Raw genomic sequence first — 12,229 nt, 5'->3', positions numbered from 1 at the left:
TTGCATCAGACATAACTGGTGAGACAAGAAGCTGACCTGGACAATTGTGTTAAATTCAATGATCCTACACATAAAGAAGAGCTGCAGAGGTGCTAGAAGTATCTGCAGAATTGCTATCTTGGGGGGCAAAACCAGCTTCTCAGTAACTCATCTCTTCTTGCAGTAGCCAGTGAGAGTTTCATCAGCTTCAGAAAAACAAAATACAGCTTTGTTCTCTCCACTCAGACAAGAGATTGTATTTCTTAATCATCATGACATGCTTGAAAAATTAGAGGACTTTATAATATTAATGACATGCAGCCACTTTTGTTTGAGATACAATAGCTGAACAGCAGTTTGCAGAAATAATATGCAAACAGGTGAAAACAGAAAACAGATAATATCAACTGACAATTTTTTTAGGTATGACTAAAACCAGTGAAGCTCATATTTGGTAACAATATTAGAATCAAAATGTACTAAATCGTTAAATATCTGATGGTCTTAGAGCCCCTTTAAATATTTTTTTTCAGAATATGATTCTTTGCACTACAAGCATTAATTCCAGCTGGTTAAAATTATGGTGGAATCTATTTTTCTTTTCTCTCCCAATTAAAGAATATTTCCCATCTTCTGGCAGAAGCTTAAAATTTTGAAAAAAAAAAATAGCATAAAAAGTACTTAGAAATGCTTCTTCAGTGTTCTCTGTAGACCATGCAATTGTTTCCATCACAAGATAAGAACTTCGGACAAAAATGAGGAAACACATTATACTGCTCAACCATATTACTTTGTGAGAGACACAGGACAGTCGAGAAGCCAGCCAATAAGGAAAAAGAAGTACATGCTAAAGTGGAACTACCTGAACAACATTTCCATACTAAAAAAAAAGAGTTTTGGAGGCTTCAGAAAAAAACAATGTCTACAGGGGAAAGAAAAATTGTGCTTAGTTTAAAACTCAACTTCTGACCAGTTCTTCTACTGATACTATGCAGCTGCCCATCAGTACCAGCTGAAATGCCCCAGCTGCAGCATTGGAGACATGGACATCCAGCTGACACACGTGCCCACAGTCATTTCCCTGAAGAACCATCTTGATAAGACACTAGAATTTTGCTGTTTCCAGGAAAGCCAGCAAAAGTGGGGCCCACAGAAGCACTGGCAAGATTTCTGTATTCCTGACTCTGAGGCTATGGAGAACTCCGTAACATCAGAATCTACTCAGTGTTGCTGTGAAGTATGGAAAAATTTGAGAGCCTAACTGGTATTATGGTAATGTGTATGCTCTGGGAAGAATGTAAACCAAATTTAATACTCTTTTAATCACATGCAGAGAGAAAATGTCAATTCAACAGCTCACTTCTGAGTAGATCTAATAGTCCTGCCTTAGGCAATTATTTGACAGAAATTCAGCAATATATTTCAATGAAATTCTAAAATTCCGCAGCAATTCTGTTTTTTGGAAAAACATCTTCCACCTTTCCAGTCAGGTCCTCTCCTCTCCTGCTTCAAACATGCATATCCACATATGCATCACTTATTACACCTACTAGTTACACTGTTTCATTTCTAGCTTAATGCCAGTATTTAGAGGGACCAGTGTGAAAATTGCTTTTTCTGCTTATCCTTGATGCAACAGCATATGCTCCCAATTTGCTTTACACTTACTAATTTAAAATTTATTACAAGTAAAATTAGCAGCCTAAATAATTATGTTAATCTACGTATTGTTAGACAGCCTGTCATGGAGAAATACAATAGAAACAACAAATGCTAATTAATTTAAAATAGCCCATGATCCTACAATTCACTAAATCAAGTTTTGAGGTTTAAGCAATTCTTGTCAGCAATCTGTCCAACAGGCTTTTATAAGATTTGCCTTGTCACTCTTGGCTCATTATAGGATTCCTGCCTGCTCAAAAGGATCCTGTCATCTAGAAAGCATTATGGGAGCTGAGTACTAACAGTTCCTAAGTGAACCAAATAGTCTTTATAGGTCTATGAGAAACAAAGTGTAAGCCTCGAAGTGGAAAGTTGCTGCAGTTTGACCTATGATTATAAAATTATCCTCAACAGCACATCACTATTGCATTTAGGCTACCTGGCTTTCAGAACAGCAGTGTTACAGGAAAAGCAAAACTGATATCCTAGAGATACACACATGTCAAGTAGGACTTAAATAGATGTGACATTCCTGTCCCTCCAGCAAACTGGCCAGTAAATCTAACTCCTACATGTAATCAGCAAGAATACCACATCCTGTAATCCCAGTGTAAAGTTTGGGATTCCCATGTCCATTATGCCAGTGTGAATGCAGAATTGTTGGCTAAGTCCCCCAATCCTACATCTAGAGGCAACTCACTGAAACTAGCAGGAGATCAGTTTAGAAGAGATTAAAAGAGTACTGCACAGCTGTAGTGAACTTCTGGAACTTGCTGTTACCAGAGGCTGTGGAGGCAGACAGCACCAGTAAGGTCAAAAAGCATTTATTAAAATAGATAGTCAGAATTTGCATGAAATAGTAAAGCATATAGGCAGGGCTGAACCCTCTAACATCTTCAATACAACAGCTACAGAGCTGAGCAGTATGAGTGCTGAAGCTCACAGGCTACTCTAAAGAACACTTGTGGATGTCAGAGGGAAGGTACTGAGCTAGGTGGTACACTGCTCTGGCTCAACATGGCATTTCAAACATTCTTATCAGCCTGTAGAAGTGGAATTAACTACCTGGCAATGCAGCTGCTTCAGTGTGTACATTTTAAACTTCTTTCAGATAGTCTCGCTGCTTTTAATTTACAATTTTTTCCCCATTCAATTTGACATTTCTATCAGTGCCAATCCTGAGATTCCCAAAGAAGCTGAGCTACAGCAGTATGAACCAGAGAGACATGAGAACTACCAAAAGTGTGCTTACCTGAAATACAGTGTTTCACAAATAAATATAAGAAAAATATGGATAAAAATATTTTACCATTCCCATTCAAAGCCTGAATTGTATTTTCGTTCTGCCATGTTACAGAATCACAAATCCTGATTCAAATGCATATTAAATTTGATAAAAATCTTAGTAGCATATCTTTCCTATTTCTACAGAATTAGAACATAATAAGTAGCTAAGCATTAGCTCTTACAGTAAATTTCTTACTTTTATACTGCCAATTACTATGTACATAGCATTCAACACTTCTAATGCAGAGTACAACAGCATTACCTTGCAAGTTGAGTAGTAACAGATCAGCAGCTGTCATCTACACAAGAAGAAAGACAAGCTATTGGTCAGATTATTAACAAGTGGCAAAGTGATCTGGAATTGCAAATCACTTTTTAAAAAATTGTGAGAACCCTACCTCCTCTTACTTCAGTGCTAAATTTCAAAAGATGAGCAAAAAGGCAATCTAAGCAACAAATTCAGCTGGAATGATAATATGGGAAAAATTTTTGAGCAAAATACTGGAGATCCAATTTGGTAGACAAAGGGTTTATTCCAACATTTTCCTTTACTTCAGATAGTACTTCTAAGACTATTTAAAATTGGAAAGATTAGGTACCAAAAATATGACATCTCCAGAGATTTGGAAAGATCTCAGACCTGTATTTAGAAACAAGAATGAAGTTTTTAAGTAACTACCATAAAAGGATGCTGCACATGGCAGGTCTAGTTTCAAGAATGCCAGGATATTTCTCCCTAAACTTATACTGAAAAGGCGCATACATCTTCTCCTAGAGATGGAAAAGGATGTTACCAGTACTCAAAAACAGTTCTTTCTTCTGAAATCTCTAGCTAAAAATAATAGTTCTCAGATGCAGCTTTCATCTCTTCCTCCAAGCTTCAGCCCAAACATTCAATGGATTATAGCTTCCACATGTCTATCAAACTCTGACAAGTATTTTTTTTCCCTCCTGTCCCAAAGCCCCAACTAGCTTCAGACTACATGTTTCAAAAAGCTTTGCCTGACTGCTCAGTCAACACTTTTAAGGCAACCCACCCCACCTGTGCTGTCAGTTCTCTTAACTTGATACCATGGAAGAATTCAAGGTGGAAACAGAAAAAAAAAATCTGAAACTAACCAGATCCTTCATATTTCCATTTACAATCACACCCATTCATTTAATCATTGCGGGTATAGCACAAGAAGTTTCTTATGCTACAGAAATCACCTTAAAAGAACTACAGAAATCACCTTGAAAAGAGCACAGAACAGTGAAACAGTGAAACAGCCACTCCTCAGTCAGTCAACTCTTGGTCTGTGTTCTCCCATGTGTTTTCTACAGGCAAGAGTTACTGAAACACCATGAAAAGGCATTCTATTTCAGACATACAAAAATCAGTGAAATAGAACAGTTTGTAGCTTTTATGGGAGACGAATTACTCTAGAGTAATACAGAATACAGTAATACAGAATACAGTAATAGAGAATCAAAGCCATCCTTGGGACAAATAAACAACATTCTGGAATACATCAGTAACAACTTCAAAAACAGCTCACTATATACGGACTGTAATAAAAGCACTGGGACTCAAAAACTCCAGGTTTTCAGCCACAAACTCAATTTTCTAGCTTATTCTGTCCCTCTGAAGCTAATAAAAGGCACCATTTCTGGAAGTCATTTTTTAACTCTCCAATGATAAGCAGCAAATTCTTACACAGGAGAAGGCTTCTGCAAAAGCTGTAAAATAGTCTGATACTCTATATGCATACGAGAAATAAAAAGCTATCAATGACTTTTTGACAAAGCTTTGCCTACCACAAAGGGAAAAGTGAAATTTTCCTCTAACTGTAGCTCTACATATATTTTCTGAGATTAAGTTATGGTCAAATTGCCATGTAAAGATATTTTCAGTTTTCTTCATACATTTTTACAACACTCTCACTTCCACAGTATTTGCCATTATCACTCCCAGCAGCCAATGTTGTTTGCATAAGATGCTATTTGCCAAGAACTTGATACTTGAAAGGAAGATCTCTTTTGTCTGTGCAGCAGATTTGTAGGTAGAAAAAATGAGCCTTGCTGAGAGAAAAGTGGCAAGAACCAACATAACCACATACACATCATCCATAAATATCTAAGAAAAAACGGAGCAGAAAAAGCACGAGGCATCCCTATCTAATGGGACTTGACTACACTCATAACACACTTTTTCCATAAGTGACAAGAAATGACAGCCTATATTTTCAACTAATTTGTTGTAGAAGGATTGCTCACAAAGCTCCTGCAAGGGCTAGAAGTCTAACTGTAGACAGATCTACCCGGAACTCATGCAATCGCACACAGAATCATAGAATGGTTTGGGTTAGAAGAGACCTTAAAGATCATCTAATTCCAACCCCCCTGGAATGGGAAGGGGTACCTTCCACTAGAGCGTAAGACAGGCCAAAGTGTTTCTAGCCCTGTTTAACAGCTGAAGAAGGAAGATACAAATCAATACAACACTTAAGGGCTATCCTCAGGAAAATCTCATTAATATGGGTCTGCAAGGAGAAATGCCAAGAGTTTCACTGTAAGTAGCATGTTTGGATATACCTAACCATGTCTTAACCTCACAATGCATGAATGTTCTTAGGTAATGCAGTCTAACATACAGAGAAGAAAACACCCAGAGCACAACTGTTTATAATTAATTGTCAAAACAAAGATACATGGAGAGAGGCTGCATGTAACATATTCTTAGTTTGGTTTTATTCCATATCTCAGTCACTCTCCCAGAGGCTGGAACAAGAGAGATGTTTCCTTCATTCACAACACAAAGCTGGGAAGGGCCATGAGTGCACCACAAGCTGGAAATCAAAATGGCCACAACCCACAGGGAAAAGGTTCTAAACAAAATTAGGATGTAATATGATGTAGAACAACTGCAAAAAAAAAGAGAGGAAGGCTGCTTATTAGACTGTAATCTACTGAAAAGGATGTGATCATCAACACAGAGCAACAAATTGAACATGAATCAGCATGTTGTCAGTAAAAAGGCAGATGCCACACGAGGGCTCATCACCTCAGCAACGTTCAGCCTAACTCAGAACACAGTTTTGTGACAGCAGGCTTTGGGATCAGCCACCCCAAACAGCTATCGCTCCAAATGGATTAATTATCATTACAGCTGGGATCACTCAGCAGCCAGTAATGAACTATGAACATTTATCCTCCTTAAATGTTTGTTTCCTTTACGTTGTTGATATTTAGGGTAATACTGAATGTAAGGTACAGTGATAGTTATGCCAGAGACTGACTGGAGGAAAGAGCTTCTATTTAGGGGGAAACTAGCTTCTAGTTTAAGGGGAAAAATCCACCACAATATCTGAGGAAGAGAAAGAAGAACTATGTTAATTATGAAGAATTACAAAATTGTGCTCTGAATAAAAAAGGAATAAATTAGTTTTGGAGCGAGACTGTAAATTTCTCCTGTCATTCTATAGGTCTTGCAAAGAAAGATCATGTATAAAAGCTTCTACCCTCCCCCCAAGAGAAATATTCAACTGCATCTCATGGAATCTGAACCTAAGGGTTACTTCAAAAAGGGAGTGCCTGAATGAGAATTATTAGACAATCCCAGTTAAGCTCTTCAAAGCAGAGACAGCCTGCCAGGGGAAAATTTCACAAAGCCTGAGACCTCAGCTGCTACCATGGAACCACATTTTTATCTCAGAGTAAGCAGATTTATGCTTGTTTAAGCAGACTAAGTACAGATTTTCTTTAATTTCTCCACCCATGTTTTACAAATGTCTGATTATGTTCTTACATTAAGACACTAAATATAAATGCTTTTATTCCTAGTTTACAATTATCTGTCTTAACCTATGGCCCAGTTACCCAGCAGAGACTCTGCAGTGTCCACAGATAAGAAAGGTGTTTCCCCTCCCAATGCACAGACCAGATTCTGGCACTGCAGGAACTGGACAGACCCAAGTGCACCCAGGGACTCACATCAACTGAAGAGGCTCTCCAGCATGCAACAGGGTATTAGAGTGCATCCTTTGCTCTTGCAGCTGTTGGGGTCCAGGTCACAAGCAGACCCTTTCCTGACTGCTTCCTATGCAGGAGGTATTCATGCTTACTCCCTACTTGCAGGGAGCAGACAGTGGGCTCCAAAACTTTTGCATTACTTGAAAGGCAGATGTGTGTGCAGAAACAAACAAGGTAAATACTATAATTACTGGAATGTGGGGCATCTAAAATAGTTGGGATTTGCACTACTCAAGAAATCAGACACTTTGTTAAGAAATCTTGATATAATATTTGAGATCTAAATGCAATTACATCACTTTAAATAACTTGTACTGGTTTTGATAGTTTTGCTTTTGCAATGTTTACATTTCCATTCAATCTAGAAAGATTTCAGTCTTATTGCACACTCCCAAGCAGCACTTCAAGCCACCTGATAAATGAGTTAGTGGAAACAGATGCTAATGTCCTCTTTTCTTTACTAGAAATATAAATAAAGGAAAACAAGACTAAACCAATAATTACTTTTGGTTTTGAACCTTAAAAAGAACCCTCTATTTTCTCTCCTCCATTTTTGCATTTGTCCTGTGGGACTGGACAGGAAAAATGTCAATTACTGTCAGAGGAGAACTAAAAATCTCAATTGTGCCTTCTGCTCACTGCAAAATCCCAACAATAAATACAACATAATCTTCAGAAAACAATGATTTGTAACAAGTCTGTCTGGGGAAATGGAAAGAATATAATATCACAGGAAAATTCTGCTGCTGACAGCTCCATTCAAGAGAAGCATTTGTGAATGCCAGTTAAGTGACTAACTAGATATGACTTTTATCTCAATAACATGTCAAAGTAACAGAATGTGTGTTAATTAAATTGTCTCAGTGATAAAGAACGAAATTTCAAAAGAAAAAATGTAAGACCTGCTTCTGTAAGATTTAAGAGCAGTAAGTGAAATACCTTTCATTTTAGAGCAGGCAGTGCTTCTTGCACTATCTCCCACTGTAACAACAAGCAGTTTAAATGATCATACTTCAAGATGTATTTTGGATGACTAAATAACATTTAGATCACAGAGGTTTTCCAATGCTACCTTCTGAAGCTACTGCAAAACAAAGGAACTTTTTTTCTCTTACAGGAATAACATTAATAATGTATTATGACCTTTTATCTAAATATTAGAATTTTCCATTCTCTCCCCTTGCTAGAATTTATTTCAGCAATTCAATACTGGATCTGATTGAAAAATAAAAAGGATACACTTGGCAACATTCTAGATAAACACTATGATCATAGAATCACACATTCTTGTAAGGTGCATATTTCTCCTACAAAGATATTTAAATTCATATGCATATGCTTGTTTGTCTGTGGGAGACAACATTTTTGCTGTACTTCTATGAGGTCTTGGGCTATAAATTAGTTGTGTACTGATTGAGTCTGGAGGGAATGTCTTCTAAATTTTAGATACATCTGTACCTCTTTAAATCTGTCATCTAGTTTCCAAGAGTTCCACAAGTATCTTTTAACAGGGACACAGTTAGATGCATTGTCCATGTATACAGCTATGATAATTATGCTAATTTATTCCAACCCACTAGACAACACCTGTAGTAGTGAGGATAACTTGGCTTAAAAAGATTCCAATCCTGTGAACAGCTTTATCTCTTGCAAAAGAAAGCACAATTTTAAGGGAAAAAAAGGTCAAGACTGAAGCTCGGATGGGCAGGTATAATTTGCTAAACTAATAACTATCCACCTCTATCTCCTTGGTTTCAGCTGTACCAAAGGCATCCAAAATCTATACTGTGGGAATGCAGAGAGTTACATATTTATTACATAAATAACTTGACAGCTGAGATTAGATTTTCACACAAGCCACAACAATTGAAGACAAAGGGGGAGATGTGGCTAAATTTACACAACATTCAGGTGTCAGCACATATTCCTTGTCTCCCTGCTCTTTTTCCTCCTCCCTGAATTACACCACCTTGAGCTACAGCTGCAGAGCAGCACGTTGAGACCATACGGACAGAACTCACTGGGATTCACTGCACAACCATCCTTCTAGCTCCTGCCAACAGAGCCAGAAAAACAACCAAGCTCTAGAAATGCAAAGTGAGTTATCACAGGTAAAAAATGGATACATGAACAAACACATTAATCTCCTGTACAAGGGTGACAACTTCTAATTGTATCATATACCTAAGTTATCCATGTGTGCCTCTCTAGGAACAACATAACCCGTTGGTCTACATTTTAATATTACAGTGCAAAACTTTAACCAACACTTTATCTCTGTCTGTAACAGAAACCATCTGGCATTTTGCTAAGTGAATAACTAATAAAATAAAAACTGTATACAATTTCAAAGAGATACACCTCTAACAGTAATGGACTGTCCAAAGGACCCCAAAGAAATATTGCTGCTCTGAAAAGCAAAACAAATCAAAGGTCAGAACCTTAGTTCAGAAAAGGTTACACTTACTCCTTATTCCTGCTTTTAATGCACGGCTGGTAAAGGACTTTTACAGCATTCCAGGTGCCCACTGGTCCAGAGCTAGCCATGAAAGTATCTCCAAACAGTGTAAAAACACTGTCGAAAGAGGATCTTCCTGAAGACTCCACCAGCAATGTGTCAGAATTTAAAAGCCATATCTATAAATGAAAAAATCATTTATTTTACTGAAGATAACAAAAATTTCAATTTGTTCCTTTACTCTGATCCTAAACCAGAGGATTCTAAAGCCACATTAACAGACAAAAATTGACATTTTATTACTCAGTACAACCTGCAAATCCTCTGGTGGAGAAAAATGGGTTAATACAATAAACTGATGCATGATTTATCAGAGTCATTTTTAAGATCTTTTAAGATTACTTCTGTGAAGCTGACTTTTTGTGGCTGCAGCACATTCCCTTTGATAGTAACAGTCCCAAGTTGTCTATTTCAGTACCAAATTGATTATTTCTCTAATTTTATAGTTTTTTAGGAGTTAGTTGAGCATACAATGCTGAGTAACCAAGGGCTGAAGACAGGGGACAGAAAGACTGCCCACTGGAAATACCAAAAATGAAGGATTTTTACAAAAAGTGTAATAGCTATGACTGGATGGAGCTAAGACAAGCAAGTAAAAAGACAGCAATTCATGTGGTCTAACAGATAGGCTGGGTTTTTTAAAGGCTGGAACAGATCCTTACTTGGGAAATAAGGATAATCCTTATCAAATTTGATAATCTGACTGGCATTCTTCAGCACTACTTGCTCACAGCAATTGATGGGATATTTACTGGGGAGAGTTTTGCAAAATCTGAACTTTGCATCACATTATGGAACTTACTTAATCTTTGTGTGATTCTGCATGAGTGTTTCGACCTGGATTCAGAGCTTTCATGCAAACCAAGTCAGGCTTTTCCTTTATTCACAGCCTGCAGTAGTGAAGTGATCCACGTTACCAATGGAAATACATTTTTACAAGTCCTGAGACTGTATGAAATTATTATACATTAAATATTTATCATAGAAAATAGAATTTATGCAGTGCTGCTCACTAGAGAGTTATCTTCTGCTTCTCATGACCTAATCAGCTTCAAGTAAAACATGTTACATGATGTTAGGTAGCAGACATATGATAGACCTGTGAAGGAAGAAAGCCAGTGTTAACAGGACACATAGTATATATCATAATTTAATGTGACAGTCACAATTTGTCAGAGCCCAAGGCTTAGAACATTACAGTGGAAGCTTCATAAAGGAGGAATGAGACATACTAATAAAGTTGTCTTGGGAGAGGATGGGAGGAGGAGAATCACTTTAGCATATAGACATAAATGATGACAAGCAATTGCACTTGGCTTAGCAAGTGGCCCTTCATCTGTTCTGCTCTGGTAACTCACAGTACACATTCATAGTCTAAACTGCAAAATATACCTCATTAGAGCATTACACACAGTGCTACAAGCTGAGTGTTGAAGACATATTGGAGAAAATTAGGAGAAAAGTGTCCTATACACACAGGCCACTGCCACCACACTCAGTTTAACTAAACACAGTTCCTTCCTTGTGAAAGTACTAACAATTCCCTGTGAAGGAGCCTCCTGGGATGTTTTTCAGATGAAGATCCTTCAAACTAGTGTAGGGAACAATGCAGAAGTAGCTGTCTGCTCCTTTCAGAATCTTTCTGCAACTGGGTTTAGAGAAATCACCAAAACACTGTTTTTGCGGCACCATCCATTTAAAAAAGTACTTGCTTTTATCACAAGAGTTGAGATGTGGCGTCTGACAATAACATTCTGTCAGTTGGTCAGACTATATCTCAACAACAATGCAACAGATCTGTAATAATTTAGCACATAATACAGAGAAAGCAAATTAATCTTTGTGGGTGGAAGGACACTTGGCTATGAGAAAATCAACTTCTGAACGACATTTGCTTCTTTAGGCAAGAATTTCCTTCTTTTCCTCATGCATGAACCATTTTCTTATCTTGCTTTAGGTCAGAATGAGCAATCACCTACCAAGGCTTAGTGTGTTGACTCAAAGCACTTTATACATGTCATTTCCAGCTAACAAAAGTTTCAAATTTTGATCTGTGCTTTCAACCATATCACTTGCAATATACAATCCTTCCTTCCTCTCTATCACTTCATACATCAGAGCCTGCACAACCAAATTCCTGTCATACTAATTCCAGTAAGAAAAGAACCTTTACACAAAGCTAAGTACATAAGGTTTAGCACTTGTCAATAGTGCAGATTGATGACCTCTTCTGGAATGACAGCATCAGGAGAAAGTGTTTGAATTTTTGCCAGTGCTTTTTGGTGTTGGGTTTTGGTTTTACCTTGTTTTTTATACCACCTTGCCATTAGGCTTCAAAAGTGTTCTTAGAACAATCTATCCCCAAAACTACTTATCTACCTCTTCCAAACCTCTCCTTTACTGAAGCTCAAAAAAAAAAATTACATCTATTAACATGCTGCTATGCTGACCAATAATGCACATTTTGCTTATGTTCTCCTATCTCTAACCATTTGCTCTCCTCATTCTTAGCTTGCAAGTCATACAACTTCAAGGCAGGGAACCCCTCAACAGCAGAATAAAGAGAGAAGGCAAGTGATAAATCTAGAAAATGTGAAGAGAGCAGAGATATAGTTAGGATAAATAAGGAAGTCTGTATACACCACTTTTTTTTTTTTTTCCTGAGACAAAAGACTTTTATTTCTTGTCTTTCTTTAAAGAAAAACAAACCAGCACCCCTAAGTTGTATAAAGCTTTCATGAACCTGATTAGCACCAACATAAACAACAGAAA

General features: G+C 37.4%; 1 protein-coding gene across 2 annotated transcripts in view; it reads right to left on the bottom strand.

The window, feature by feature from the left end:
- The window catches only part of UBE3D (ubiquitin protein ligase E3D), a 79,419-nt gene that overhangs the window by 48,766 nt on the left and 18,424 nt on the right, over nucleotides 1-12,229 (bottom strand). For both annotated transcript variants that reach the window (XM_051613381.1, XM_051613382.1), the window contains exon 8: nucleotides 9,407-9,576. In XM_051613381.1, the coding sequence (XP_051469341.1) occupies nucleotides 9,407-9,576 (170 nt within the window). The remainder of the gene's footprint in view (nucleotides 1-9,406; nucleotides 9,577-12,229) is intronic.

The sequence above is a fragment of the Apus apus genome, chromosome 3 (assembly GCF_020740795.1).
Source record: "Apus apus isolate bApuApu2 chromosome 3, bApuApu2.pri.cur, whole genome shotgun sequence".
Classification (NCBI taxonomy): Eukaryota; Metazoa; Chordata; class Aves; order Apodiformes; family Apodidae; genus Apus; species Apus apus.
The sequence above is the reverse complement of the archived record's forward strand: the minus strand, read 5'-3'. Positions and strand labels throughout refer to the sequence as shown.